Genomic DNA, 14953 nt, shown 5'->3' on the forward strand with positions numbered 1-14953 from the left:
TTCAGTAGGAAAGGCTTTAAATATTTTATCTAGGAAAAGAGATAAAGAATTATGAGCATGTAAAATGTTGAATCAACATCTATAATTAGGCATATTTTTTAACTAAAAATGGAAAAGAGACAAAAGGGAAAAAAACAAAGGGAAAGATGCTAATATTTTCCTGAGATAATTTATGAGGGGGAAGATGAAGGTAATAAAGAAACAAGTTTGTAGGATAGTGAACTGTCTGAAGTTGTGGTTAATTCTCCTATAATTTGCAAGACAATGAAAAAATTGAGAATTTGGGGTCACAAATTTTCTTTTTTTTTTTTAATTTTTTAAAATTTATTTAAACACCTTAATTACATACATGATTGTGTTTGGGTTTCAGTCATGTAAAGAACACCAACCATCACCAGTGCAACATTCCCATCACCAATGTCCCAAGTCTCCCTTCGCCCCACCCGACCCCCGCCTGTACTCTAGACAGGCTCTCCATTTTCCTCATACATTCTCATTATTAGGACAGTTCAAAATGTAGTTATTTCCCTAACTAAACTCATCTTACTGAGGCCTAAGAAAGATTAACAGATGAGGCGGGACTCCAGAACATAAAAACCGGCAGCTTTTGCAGAAGCCGGGTCCCCTGTCTGTGACATCAGGTGGGGAAAATCCATGAAACTACGCTTGCCCAGTGGGGCCCAACTGTGAAAAACTGTGAGTTCTACCTGTGTATGTCTGTCTACTGTCCTCTTGTGTGAAACTCTTGGGAGTGGGGCCAAAAGAGGCTCCAGCAGAGCACGTCCGCGGCCGTGCGCTCTTTCTAAGAAAAGAACACCATTGCAACAAGAAGAAAAAACCACACTAAGAACTGTGCTAGATCACAGAAGCAAGCATTTCTCTCCAGACTGTCTCCTCTGTTGCATGCTCGCGCTAAGATTTGATCCAGTGTGAGGCTTCATACACGGAGGACTCCCTTCCCTTAGAGGCAAGTCAGCCCATCCAGAAAGGGCGGAGCCAGAGGAGTGCGCTGCCTGCATCATATAGCCAATGAATACCACCACAACACGTAGAAAAACCCACAATACAAGTGTGACAGTGGGGAAACAATGCAGACCAGCATCAGACATAGAGAATGAAGATGACAATTCTGATGACCAGATAATGACCAACCAACTAATCAACCTCTCAGATAGGGACTTTAGACTAGCCATACGGAAGATGCTCAAAGAACTCAAAGAAACCATGGATCGAGTTGAACAGAACACTAATAAGAACCAAGAAAATATGAAGACAGAAATCACAAAACTCCAAACTGAAATAACATGTCAACGAACAGGCCTGAAAAATTCAGTAAACGAAGTGAATGACAAAATGGATAAGCTCTGGGACAGGGTATCAGAAGCTGAGAATAGAATTGGTGCTGTGGAAGATGAGATACATAACAATTCCATACAGCAGGAGAGATTGGAAAAAAAACTTAAAGCAAATGAGCAGACAATGGAAAAATTAGTCAAAGAATGGGAACAGATGAAAATAGAAGTCTATGATAAGATCAACAGAAACAATTTAAGAATCATTGGAGTCCCAGAGACCCAGGAAGAAAATTTTCAGGAAGAATCAACAGTCAAGAACATCATTAAAGAGAAACTTCCAGAGCTAAAGAATATATGTGATCAAATCCTGCATGCTCGAAGAGTACCAACCAAAACAGACCCCAGAAAAACCACCCCAAGACACATCCTAGTCACAATGAAAAATCCCACAGATAGAGACAGAATTCTGAAAACAGCAAGATCAAAAGGGGAAATTACGTTCAAGCAAGCATCCCTGAGATTTAGAGCAGACCTGTCACCAGAAACACTCAATGCCAGAAAGCAGTGGTGGGATATTGTGACAAGACTGAATGAAATGAATGCTTCACCCAGAATACTATACCCAGCAAAACTCACTTTCCGGTTTGACGGAAGAACACATGGTTTCACAGACAAAAAACAGCTCAGAAACTTTACAGACACAAAACCAGTCTTAAGAGAAAAACTGAAAAACCTAATTTAAGACAAGACTAACCAAAAGACACACCAAATTTTGATATAAAGATGGCATTAAATCCCAGGACAATTCTTTCTCTCAACGTCAATGGACTAAATGGACCAGTCAAGAGACACAGAGTGGCTAAATGTATCAAAAAACTCAATCCAACCTTCTGCTGCCTACAAGAAACACACCTGAATAGTCAGAACAAACATAGACTCAAAATAAAAGGCTGGAGAAAAATTATCCAAGAAAACAACACCATAAAAAAGCTGGTGTGGCCATACTAATATCAGATAATGCAAACTTTATATTCAGGAAAGTTGTAAGGGACAAAGATGGACATTTTATATTAATCAAGGGGTATGTAGAGCAGGAAGAAATAACTCTCCTAAACATATATGCACCGAATGAGGGGCCAGCAAAATATTTAATACAACTGTTGACAAATCTGAAAAATAATATCAATAACAACACAATAATTGTGGGGAACCTTAACACGGCTTTGTCAACACTGGATAGGTCAACCAGACTGAAACCCAACAAGAATATACTAGACCTGAGGAGAGAAATGGAAGAAAGAGGCCTAGTGGATATATATAGGACACTCCATCCCCAGAAACCTGGATACACATTCTTCTCCAATGTACATGGGACATTCTCCAGGATAGACTACATGCTGGCACATAAAACATACCTCCATAATATCAAGAGGATAGAAATTTTGCAGACTAACTTCGCTGACAACAAGGCTCTGAAATTATTTGTGAATTCCAAAGGGACTCAGAAGAAAAACTTTAACACCTGGAAGTTAAACAGCCTCATGCTCAATAACCAGTGGGTTTGAGATGAAATCAAGGAGGAAATCAAAAGGTTCCTGGAAACAAATGACAATAAAGACACAAACTATCAGAACTTATGGGACACAGCAAAAGCAGTACTGAGAGGAAAATTTATAGCTTTGCAAGCACACATCAGGAAGGAAGAAGGAGCTTACCTGAGTAGCTTAATGACACAGCTAATAGAACTAGAAAGTGCTCAACAAAAGGACCCAAAAATAGGAAGACAGAAGGAAATAACAAAGCTGAGAGCAGAAATCAATGAAGTGGAAACCCAAAAAACAATCTGAAAGATCAACGAAAGCAGAAGTTGGTTCTTTGAAAAAATAAACAAGATTGATAGACCACTGGCAAACCTAACAAAGAAAGAGAGAGAGAAACTTGATAACTCATATTAGGAATGAAAAAGGAGAGATCACTACTGATATGACAGAGATTCAAAGGGTAATCAGAAACTACTTTGAGAAACTCTACGCCACTAAAAATAAGAACCTGGAAAAAATGGATAAATTCTTGGACTCTTATAATCTTCCACGGTTGAATGAAGAGGATGTAGCATATATAAACACCCCCATCACCATTGATGAAATTAAAACGGTAATCAAAAGTCTGCCGAAAAACAAAAGCCCAGGCCCAGATGGATTCACTAATGAATTCTTTCAAACTTTCCAAGAGGAACTACTACCAATCCTGGCAAGACTCTTTCATGAAATTGAACAAACGGAAACACTTCCAAATAGCTTTTATGAAGCCAACATCACCTTGATACCTAAACCAGACAGAGATGCTACAAAAAAAGAAAATTACATCGCTGATGAATGCAGATGCAAAGATCCTCAATAAAATCCTGGCAAATAGGATTCAATGCCTCATTAAGAAGATCATCCACTACGATCAAGTAGGTTTCATCCCAGGAATGCAAGGATGGTTTAACATCCGTAAATCTATCAACATAATACACAACATCAATAACAAGAAAAATAAAAACCACATGATCATATCAATAGATGCAGAGAAAGCATTTGATAAGGTCCAACACCCATTCTTGATCAAAACTCTCAGCAAGATGGGAATGGAAGGAACCTTTCTCAATATAGTGAAGGCCATCTACCACAAGCCAGTGGCAAATATTATCCTCAGTGGAGAAAAACTAAAAGCCTTCCCTCTAAATTCTGGCACAAGACAAGGCTGTCCTCTCTCACCACTCCTATTCAACATAGCACTGGAAGTACTCGCTATAGCGATTAGGCAAGAAAAAAATATCAAGGGAATCCAGATAGGAAAGGAAGAAGTCAAGCTCTCACTGTTTGCAGATGACATGATACTCTACTTAGAAAACCCTAAAGACTCTACCAAAAAGCTTCTAGAAACAATAGACTCATATAGCAAGGTGGCAGGCTACAAAATTAACACACAAAAATTAATGGCCTTTCTATTCACCAATAGTAATAAGGATGAAATGGACATTAAGAAAACAACCCCATTCACAATTGTGCCACACAAACTCAAATATCTTGGAATCAACTTGACTAAAAATGTGAAGGACCTATAGAAAGAAAACTATAAAGCTCTGCTCCAAGAAATAAGAGAGGACACGTGAAAATGGAAACACATACCCTGCTCATGGATTGGCAGGATTAACATCATCAAAATGTCAATACTCCCCAAGGCATTATACAGATTTAATGCCATCCCTCTAAAGATACCCATGACATTCTTCAAAGAAGTGGATCAGGCACTTTTGAAATTCATTTGGAACAATAAACACCCTAGAATAGCTAAAGCAATCATTGGGAAAAAGAATATGGGAGGAATTACTTTCCCCAACTTTAAACTGTACTACAAAGCAATAGTTATCAAAACACATTGGTATTGGAATAAGGACAGGCCCTCAGATCAGTGGAATAGGCTTGAATACTCAGAAAATGGTCCCCAGACATACAATCACCCAATTTTTGATAAAGGAGCAGGAAATCCTAAATGGAGCAGGGAAAATCTCTTCAACAAGTGGTGTTGGCACAATTGGATAGCCACTTGCAAAAAAATTGAACTTAGACCCCCAGCTAACATCATGTACGAAGGTAAAATCCAAATGGATTAAAGACCTCGATATCAGCCCCAAAACCATAAGATATATAGAACAGCACATAGGCAAAACACTCCAGGACATTACAGGCATCTTCAAGGAGGAAACTGCACTCTCCAAGCAAGTGAAAGCAGAGATTAACAGATGGGAATATATTAAGCTGAGAAGCTTCTGCACCTGAAAGGAAATAGTGCCCAGAATACAAGAGCCACCCACTGAGTGGGAGAAACTATTCACCCAATACCCATCAGATAAGGGGCTAATCTCCAAAATATACAAGGCACTGACAGAACTTTACAAGAAAAAAACATCTAACCCCATCAAAAAATGGGGAGAAGAAATGAACAGACACTTTGACAAAGAAGAAATACAAATGGCCAAAAGACACATGAAAAAATGCTCCACATCACTAATCATCAGGGAGATGCAAATCAAAACAACGATGAGATACCACCTCACACCCCAGAGAATGACACACATCACAAAGAATGAGAATAAACAGTGTTGGCGGGGATGTGGAGAGAAAGGAACTCTTATCCACTGCTGGTGGGAATGCCGTCTAGTTCAACCTTTATGAAAAGCAATATGGAGATTCTTCCAAAAACTGGAAATCAAGCTCCCATATGATCCAGCTATACCACTCCTAGGAATATACCCTAGGAACACAAAAATACAATACAAAACCCCTTCCTTACACCTATATTCATTGCAGCACTATTTACCATAGCAAGACTCTGGAAACAACCAAGATGCCCTTCAACAGACGAATGGCTAAAGAAACTGTGGTACATATACACAATGGAATATTATGCAACTGTTAGGAGAGATGAAGTCATGAAATTTTCCTATACATGGATGTACATGGAATCTATTATGCTGAGTGAAATAAGTCAGAGAGAGAGAGAGAGAGAGAGAGAGAGAGAGAGAGAGAGAGAGAGAAACACAGAATGGTCTCACTCATCTATGGGTTTTAAGAAAAATGAAAGACATTCTTGCAATAATAATTTTCAGACACAAAAGAGAAAAGAGCTGGAAGTTCCAGCTCACCTCAGGAAGCTCACCACAAAGAGTGATGAGTTTAGTTAGAGAAATAACTACATTTTAAACTGTCCTAATAATAAGAATGTATGAGGGAAATGGAGAGCCTGTTTAGAGTACAGGCGGGGATCGGGTGGGGAGGAGGGAGATTTGGGACTGTAAAGGAAACGTTTCCCCTGAGTTTGCTAACTGCCCTGATCACCTACCCCCCTTCACAATTCTGGGAACTTAAGTTTCCCCTGAATTTCCTGACTGCCCTGATCACTCACTCCCCTTCACAATTGTGGGAACTTGTAGACCCAGTTATAGTTTAACTTTCTTTCTGTTCCTACATGGTTTTAACCTGGTCATGTTAACCCTGTAAGCTTGCACCTGCACCTTGCAAAAATGTAATTGAGCAAATGCCAGATGTCATGTACTTCCTAAAGCAAATCAATCTACTGTACCTTTCTATTGTTTGAAATACTATATACAGCTTGTAAGCTCATGGCTCAGGGCTGGCAGTTTCTGGCTTATGCTGGATTCTAGTACAGCCCCTGCATGCTTGTAAGAAAATAAACCCCCTGTTTTTGCATGAGACTGTGGTCTTGGTGTCTTTGAACAGCGCATCATTCTCCAGGATTTAACATTGGAGGCCCCAGCGAGATATTCACGCCTGTTCAGGGACATCAACGCTTCACCTCGGGGTTTTGAGAACACTGGCGCCTAAGAGGTAAAATGTGCACTTGGTGTGGGCAGTGTGACTGCCGTACGAGCCCGTGAGGGTTCTCGGTGGCGGCTGACAGACGTGTCTAGAGGGCCGCAGGTCACAGATCTGAGGGACGCCTCAGTGAGGTTTGGGGATCCCGAGGACGCTCGGGAGCCCTTCTGTACGTATGACCCTTAGTGGGGTATACATTGGTAAACTGCCCAAGTATCGGGACCCAGGTCAGAGTCTGTTTGTCTGTCTGTCTGTCTGTTACTGTTTTGTGTGAGTTGTTTCTCCTTGTCTTGTGTGACTTGTTTTATTAAGGAGCCCTAGGGAGAAGTGGCCAGAGGGGCCCTTCTTATCAGGGAGGAGGTCCGGCGAGGCCTCCTCAGCAGGGAACAGAAATCTTGGCTCCAAACGTAGGAGACTCCACGGAGCTCCAAGGATCAGTGCAAGTCCCGGCCGGGCTTTCCAAAGTGGGTGTGAGCCCTTCGCAGAGCCTTTCAGGTTGGTTTGATTTCATTTTGATCTCATTTTTTTAGTTTTGGTTTAATTTTTTGGCTTTCCACTTCTCTGGTTCATTTTCTCCTGTCTTTCTCTTCCAAACTGGAAGTTACTTAGTGAGGGAAAAATCCCTCCCAGTCCTGGAGAGGTGTGGAGTTCATTGGGCATGGCTCAGAGAGCAAAAGAAATTTGTAAAAGTTTAAAGTGAGAGTGAAGACCGGTCAGTGTGAGTGGTGAAGTGCTTGGCAGAATGTGTGGGGAATTTGTGTGATAACTGATTTCTTGATTGTTATTATCTATTGCCTTTTCTCAGTCAACCACGGAGCAGGCTCAAACTGCTCAGTCCAAGGTCTCTTGCTGGCGAACTTCCCAGAGGTGCAAAAATTGGTGTTAAGTGGCAATTTCTATACTTCCTTGTTATTTTCTGTTTCGTTGTGTTTTTGTATTTCAAGGCAGGCTCTGTTAGGGACAGGGCAAGGTGGTGGTCGCAAACTCTGCCTCTTTGCTGGCCAGCAGGACTTAAATTTGTCCTGGAGGGGCTGGACTTTGTGACTAAACACCTCAGCCAAAAGGTAAAAATCAGAAAAATCTTGAGAGCTGCCGTCTTGTTGCTTCTGGCTGGGAAGCTAAGAAATTAGTCAGTTAAAAAATTTCTTTACTGGAGCTTATCCAAGAAAGGGAGACTTACCAAACTCCCTCCCCCCCCCCCCCCGGTTTACATATCGAAAAAGAAATTGGAAGTGGCTGGAAGTCCAGAAGAAAAAAATTGGGTCTTTTAAAATCTCTTTGAGAAATTCCTCTGACTTAAAGGTTTCTTAGAATGAATAATTTGGTGGGAAATGTTGCAAATTATTGTAATTAACTTTTCTGATGAAACTGAGTTCTAATACAGACTGGAAAATGCCACCTGCCATAAGGAATTTCACCCACTCTAAGAAATTATCAATCAGTTCAAAAACAGGTTCCAACAGCATTGTAATGTGGAAATAATACAAATTTTATATTTCTATTTCTGTTAAAAATAATATTAATTTTAAGAGGCCAAAACTGTGTAAAATATTGTTGAAATAACTAAATCTAGATAACAATATAAAATTTAATGTGGTTTTAAGGTCTTAATGTAAAAATGCCTAAATTGTCTTTACTAAGTGTAACAAAGAAAACTTGGTCCTGTCAGATAAAAGTAATTCTAGCAATTTGTTTTCTAATTGGGAAAAATAAAAGAAATAAAAGTTTTAGGTATTTGTATAAAGTGCAGACCTTTTAAAATTGAAGTAAAATTATTCATATTTAATATCTCTAAAGTTTTTATAACTTAAGTTATACTGTAGTGCTTGAATGGTTACAATACCTGCTGAAGTTGCATCTTGTAAAGCTTAAGTAACTTGGTAACTGGAATTTAAGATATAATATGTTCTGAACACTGTCATAAATTTGGCATTTTCATCAATAAACAGGGTAAATTTGTAGTAAACTCATTTGGACCTATAATAAGTTATAGAGCAGTAAGAAATTGTAAAATAAATTTTTAGAAACTGCAAAATGCTATGTTTGAAAAAAAAAGAACCATTTTGAATAATGTACTAAGTTGTTCAGAAAAATAAAGTAATTAAAATTAAGTGGAAGGATCAAACTTTAAAAACTATAACTTCTCTAGATTGTAAATTTAAAATACTTTTAAGAAAATTTATGTTTTACTTTGGTCTAAAAATTTTGTCAAATCTGGCATATAGGAATTTTAACATGAAATACATATGAAAGCATAGCTTTTAAAAATTTGTTTAATGTTTTAATTAAAAGTCTTATCAAATATTATTTATGTAGGAAAATATGTGGTTATGCAAAATAAAAAGATATAAATTTAATACTGAAAAAAAATAAAACTCTGAAAAAGACTAGCCAGTTGGTAAAACTGAAGGAAATTTGTAGAGTGAATTTAGAAAGGAAAAATTTAAAAATGTGTAAAAGGAACTAAGGAGGTGTACTAAAAAAAAAACTATCAGATTAAGTTGAATTAGTATTATTATTATTAAAATGCCTCTAACTCAGAAATTAGCCAAAATTTTTTCAATGTCATGGCATCAGTTTGCTTTGCATAAAATACAAACAGGTAAATTTCCTCTCTGCATGAGGAGTAATCCCCGTGCAAACAGGGAATCTTAAAATTAGTAAGGGGACCCCAAAGCCCTCTTTTGGGAAAATAATCAGGCTTGAGGTGGTGTGACGAGCAGGCACCTTTAGGCATCTGGCTAACAAAACCAGGAAGACATCAAGATGAATGGCCTGAAAAAGGAAATGGGAGATTTCTGAACCTGCACTAACTGGCCACGGCCACTCTCACCCTCACTCTCAGTCTCAAGAAAGGACTTGAGGTCAGAGTCTCTTCCAACCCTGAAGAGGAGTGGAACAGGCTACCTCTAGGAAAATCCTGCAGTGGGTGAGAAGACAACAGCCATCTGAGAACCAACTCGTTCTTACATCAGCCTAGCCTAAGTGACTGTGACGTGACAAACCTGCTGTGTCCCCACCCTATCCTCAAAAATTCTCTGTGAGTATTGGGAGTGCCCCAAATGGAGATTTCTCCAGTAATATTGTGTTTATGCAAAGGAAGGAGCCAAAATATTTTCAAATATCTGGTAAGGTGCAGGGTGGAGGTGGAGAGAAAAATAATTTTTATAATTAAAGTAAAGTAACCTATGTGTGAAAGCATTCTCATTAATTGTACTGGAACAGATCATAAATTATAAATGCAAGCATAAGTCTAACTAAAAATAATTTAGAGCTGTTTGTTAATAATGTCATGATGCCTTTGATTTCTGTTGTTTAACTTGTGTTATCATTAATTGTTACACACTAGGTGTAAAAGACCTTAGATACAGAACAAGTGAGAAACCCCCCGGAAACCTCTTCATAAGTCTTTTTCAGATACTTCTCAGAAGCCCGCAGCTCGGGTGGTCAGTGGCCTGGACAGACTATCTGGTAACCTCAAAGTACCCCCCCTGCATAGCCATCTGACTCAACTTCCTGGACCGGGGCAAAATGAAGATCACCTACTGTACCAGATGACAGCATGGGACTGTGAAACCACTGGTCAGGCATACTGGAAGCTCCCTTCCAGTTGGGACTGGATCGTGATAACCAGATTTGTAGTGAATCACACTTTTGGAAGAGCAGCTGGGGAAGGGGGCATAAAAAGAAATGCCTTGCATTGCCCTTGAAGTTTTTAATCTGGCTTCCCATTATTGTGTGCTAATTCAGAAACTGCCCAGAGTGCTATATTATAATTCTGATTCTTTTAAGGAAAGGTTTAGTAGCTGCTCTACCCTCGAGAACTGGTTTCCCTCACCCTGGCAGTCATCCTAGGGATGGGGTTAGCTGCTGAAATTAAGGGGGGCTGATCAAATCAGTAAGCTTGAAACAGCCATCAGGCAAGACCTAAGAGAAATAAAAACCTCAGTTCTAGCTCTCAATGACTCACTAACTTCCCTGTCAGAAGTTGTGCTCCAGAATAGTAGGGGGTTAAATCTCCTCTTTGAACAAGAAAGTGGGCTATGCGTGGCCCCAAAAGAAGAATGTTGTTATTATACAGATTACACTGGGGTCGTACAGGCATCTATGGACAAACTTAAAAAGAGGCTAGATGAAAGGGAACAAAAATCCCGGGTTCAAGACAATTGGTTTCAGCCCTGGTTCAAGTAGTCCCCCTGGCTAACAACTCTAATGTCTGCCATTACAGGCCCGCTTGTGCTCCTGCTGCTATTACTGACTATTGGACCTTATGATTATTAGGCAGCAATATGAGGCACTCGATCAAATAGCCCAAGATCTCTAGGATTAGAGATCAAACAAAAGAAAAAGGGGGGAATGTAAAGGAAAAGTTTCCCCTGAGTTTGCTAACTGCCCTGATCACCTACCCCCCCTTCACAATTCTGGGAACTTAAGTTTCCCCTGAATTTCCTGACTGCCCTGATCACTCACTCCCCTTCACAATTGTGGGAACTTGTAGACCCAGTTATAGTTTAACTTTCTTTCTGTTCCTACATGGTTTTAACCTGGTCATGTTAACCCTGTAAGCTTGCACCTGCACCTTGCAAAAATGTAATTGAGCAAATGCCAGGTGTCATGTACTTCCTAAAGCAAATCAATCTACTGTACCTTTCTATTGTTTGAAATACTATATACAGCTTGTAAGCTCATGGCTCAGGGCTGGCAGTTTCTGGCTTATGCTGGATTCTAGTGCAGCCCCTGCATGCTTGTAAGAAAATAAACCCCCTGTTTTTGCATGAGACTGTGGTCTTGGTGTCTTTGAACGGCGCATCATTCTCCTAGACTTAACAGGACATTGGTGATGGGAATGTTGCACTGGTGATGGGTGGTGTTCTTTACATGACTGAAACCCAAACACAATCATGTATGTAATCAAGGTGTTTAAGTAAAAAAATTTAAAAATTAAAAAATAAAAATAAATAAAGATGAATATAGAAAAAAAAGAAAGATTAACAAATGAAAATATATTAAGCTGAGAAGCTTCTGCACCTCAAAGGAAATAGCGCCTAGGATACAAGAGCCACCCACTGAGTGGGAGAAACTATTCACCCAATACCCATCAGATAAGGGGCTAATCTCCAAAATATACAAGGCACTGACAGAACTTTACAAGAAAAAAACATCTAATCCAATCAAAAAATTGAGAGAAGAAATGAACAAACACTTTGACAAAGAAGAAATACAAATGGCCAAAAGACACATGAAAAAATGCTCCACTAATCATCAGGGAGATGCGAATCAAAACAACTATAAGGTACCACCTCACACCACAGAGATTGGCACACATCACAAAGAATGAGAACAAACAGTGTTGGAAGGGAATGTGGAGAGAAAGGAACTCTTATCCACTGCTGTGGGAATGCCGTCTAGTTCAACCTTTATGGAAAACGATATGGAGATTCTTCCAAAAACTGGAAATCGAGCTCCCATACGATCCAGCTATACCACTCCTAGGAATATACACTAGGAACACAAAATGACAATACAAAAATCCCTTTGTTACACCTATATTCATTGCAGCACTATTTACCATAGTAAGACTCTGGAAACAACCAAGATGCCCTTCAACAGACAAATGGCTAAAGAAACTGTGGTACATATACACAATGGAATATTATGCAGTTGTCAGGAGAGACGAAGTCATGAAATTTTCCTATACATGGATGTACATGGAATCTATTATGCTGAGTGAAATAAGTCAGAGAGAGAGAGAGAGAGAGAGAGAGAGAGAGAGAGAGAGAGAGAAACTCAGAATGGTCTCACTCATCTATGGGTTTTAAGAAAAATGATAGACATTCTTGCAATAATAACTTTCAGACACAAAAGAGAAGAGAGCTGGAAGTTACATCTCACCTCATGAAGCTCACCACAAATAGGGATGAGTTTAGTTAGAGAAATATCTACATTTTGAATTATCCTAATAATGAGAATGTATGAGGAAAATAGAAAGCCTGTTTATAGTACAGGCGGGGGTTGGGTGGGGAGGAGGGAGATTTGGGACATTGGTGATGGGAATGTTGCACTGGTGACAGGTGGTGTTCTTTACATGACTGAAACCCAAACACAATCATGTATGTAATCAAGGTTTTTAAATAAAATATATATTTAAAAAAGTATGGTTTTGTCCCATACAAGTTAAGATACTATTTTTTATATACAAGATTTTATATAAGATTTTGGGGCTGGTGAGGTGGCGCTAGACATAAGGTGTCTGTCTTGCAAGTGCTAGCCAAGGAAGGACCACGGTTCGATCCCCCGGGGTCCCATATGGTCCCCCCAAGCCAGGGGCAATTTCTGAGCCAGGAGTAATCCCTGAGCATCAAACGGGTATGGCCCGAAAAACTGAAAGAAAAAAAAAAGATTTTATATAAGATTCCTATAATTAGGGGCCAGCGCAGTGGTGCTAGAGGTAAAGCATCTCCCTTGCAAGCTCTAGCCTAAGACAAACTGCGGTTCGATCTCCCAGTGTCCCATATGGTCCCCCCAATCCAGGAGTGATTTCTGAGTGCATAGCCAGGAGTAGCTCCTGAGCATCAAACGAGTGTACCCACCCCCAAAAAAAACAAACAACAAAAAATGATTTCTATGATTTGTTTTATTAATATATTCCCTTAAAACATCCATATCTAAATCTAATTTATTAGAATTACCCAAACTTCCACTTATGTATAGTAGCCTTACTAATAATTAGGGATTTCCAAATTAGTGTTTTCACTAATTAAAATGGTTGTACCCAGAGCATTCTTTCTTGTCTAGTTACTTTCCTGGTTTTTTCTCCTTATATTTTAGGCTTGTATATTTCATAGAGCTATTGATACTTCATGGTAAAAATATGGTATAATGTATACACATAGAGATAGTTTTTATAGTTACCAAAGTAACATACTGTCAAGAATTTTAATCTACCTGACAGTTATAGTTAGTGGAAAAAAAGAAAACAGGAATATTTGGAGCTGAAGGCATAAAGCGAGATAAAAATGTGGGATATGAAAGATAAATTTTCTAAAGTTTATTGAAAGACCAAAGATAGTATGGGTTTGATTCCTCCTGTTATTCATATTTTTTCCAGCCCATCATGAGTGATCCCTAAGTAAGTACTGAACATAAATAGATGTGGTCCCCAAACAAACAAACAAACAAACAACAAAACAAAAGGAAGGAAGGAAAAGAAAGACTTATCTATTTTTCTTTTCATGCAAACCCAAAATAAAGATTAAGAAACTTCTGGCTTTCTGATGGTTTCATTACAATGGAAACAGAGGAACAAGTATATTGGTGTCAGATGAAGTGTGAGCAAAAACCTGTGGAACATAGCTCAACTTGAATTTGAGTTAGAGAACTTCACAGGAAAAATTTTGTCTTATTTAAAAACTAAGACTTTATAACTGTCTTCACTAAGACTTTTTCCTACCCACAACTCTATTGCTATTTTGTAATCTTGTTTTAGTTTCACAGTTGAAAAGGTCCTTTCAGTACTTACAGTTCTTTAGAGCGAATTGAGGATCAGTTGTAGTTTCCACAGATATTTTAGACTCACTAACATTCTCATTTTGAGTGATGAATGGATCTAAAAATAGAAGTTAAAAACATTTTCAACAGGAATTGAAACAAGCAGTCAAAGAGGTGAGAGCATATTCTTAGTAAGAGAGGCTCCTGAGTGCTAGTGGGAATAATGCCCAAACAATGGGCTGGAGTAGCCTCTGAGTGCCACTGAGTGTGACGCCCAAAACAGCAGAAGCAAATAGATTTTAATAGTTAACTTGTTACATTAAAAAATCCCTCACTTGATTTGTGTTTTACCTTAAATCATGCAGATGAATTCCAGTAATAAAATAATAAGGTGGGGCAGGAGCTGTGGTGCAAGCAGTAAGACATCTGCCTTGCTGGCGCTAGCCTAGAACAGAATGCGGTTAAATCCCCGGGCGTCCCCTATGGTCTTCCAAGCCATGAACTATTTCTGAGTGCATATCCAGGAGTAACCCCTGAAGGTCACCAGGTGTGGCCCCAAACCCAAATACAAGAATAAAGGTCAAGTAGTATCCTTATGCTAAATTATTCTTTTTGAGATAAATTTATTTAAAATTATAAAAAGCATATAAGTGTATAATCATACAATTGAATTAGACTTATAGATATATTATATTATATTATAACTTTAATGACATTATTATTTTTATTATTCTAATTTCATACTACATTTTGTTGTAACAAGCAATATAAAACAAACTGTTGAACCTG

The 14953-nt window shown here is 38.7% G+C and overlaps 1 protein-coding gene across 1 annotated transcript in view; it reads right to left on the minus strand.

Annotated features, from left to right (window-relative positions):
* Positions 1 to 14953, minus strand: part of EQTN (equatorin) — a 34659-nt gene that overhangs the window by 12229 nt on the left and 7477 nt on the right. The window contains exon 3 of the mRNA XM_049771019.1: positions 14196 to 14282. Within this exon, the coding sequence (XP_049626976.1) occupies positions 14196 to 14282 (87 nt within the window). The remainder of the gene's footprint in view (positions 1 to 14195; positions 14283 to 14953) is intronic.

This window comes from Suncus etruscus, chromosome 1 (assembly GCF_024139225.1).
Source record: "Suncus etruscus isolate mSunEtr1 chromosome 1, mSunEtr1.pri.cur, whole genome shotgun sequence".
Taxonomy (NCBI): domain Eukaryota; kingdom Metazoa; phylum Chordata; class Mammalia; order Eulipotyphla; family Soricidae; genus Suncus; species Suncus etruscus.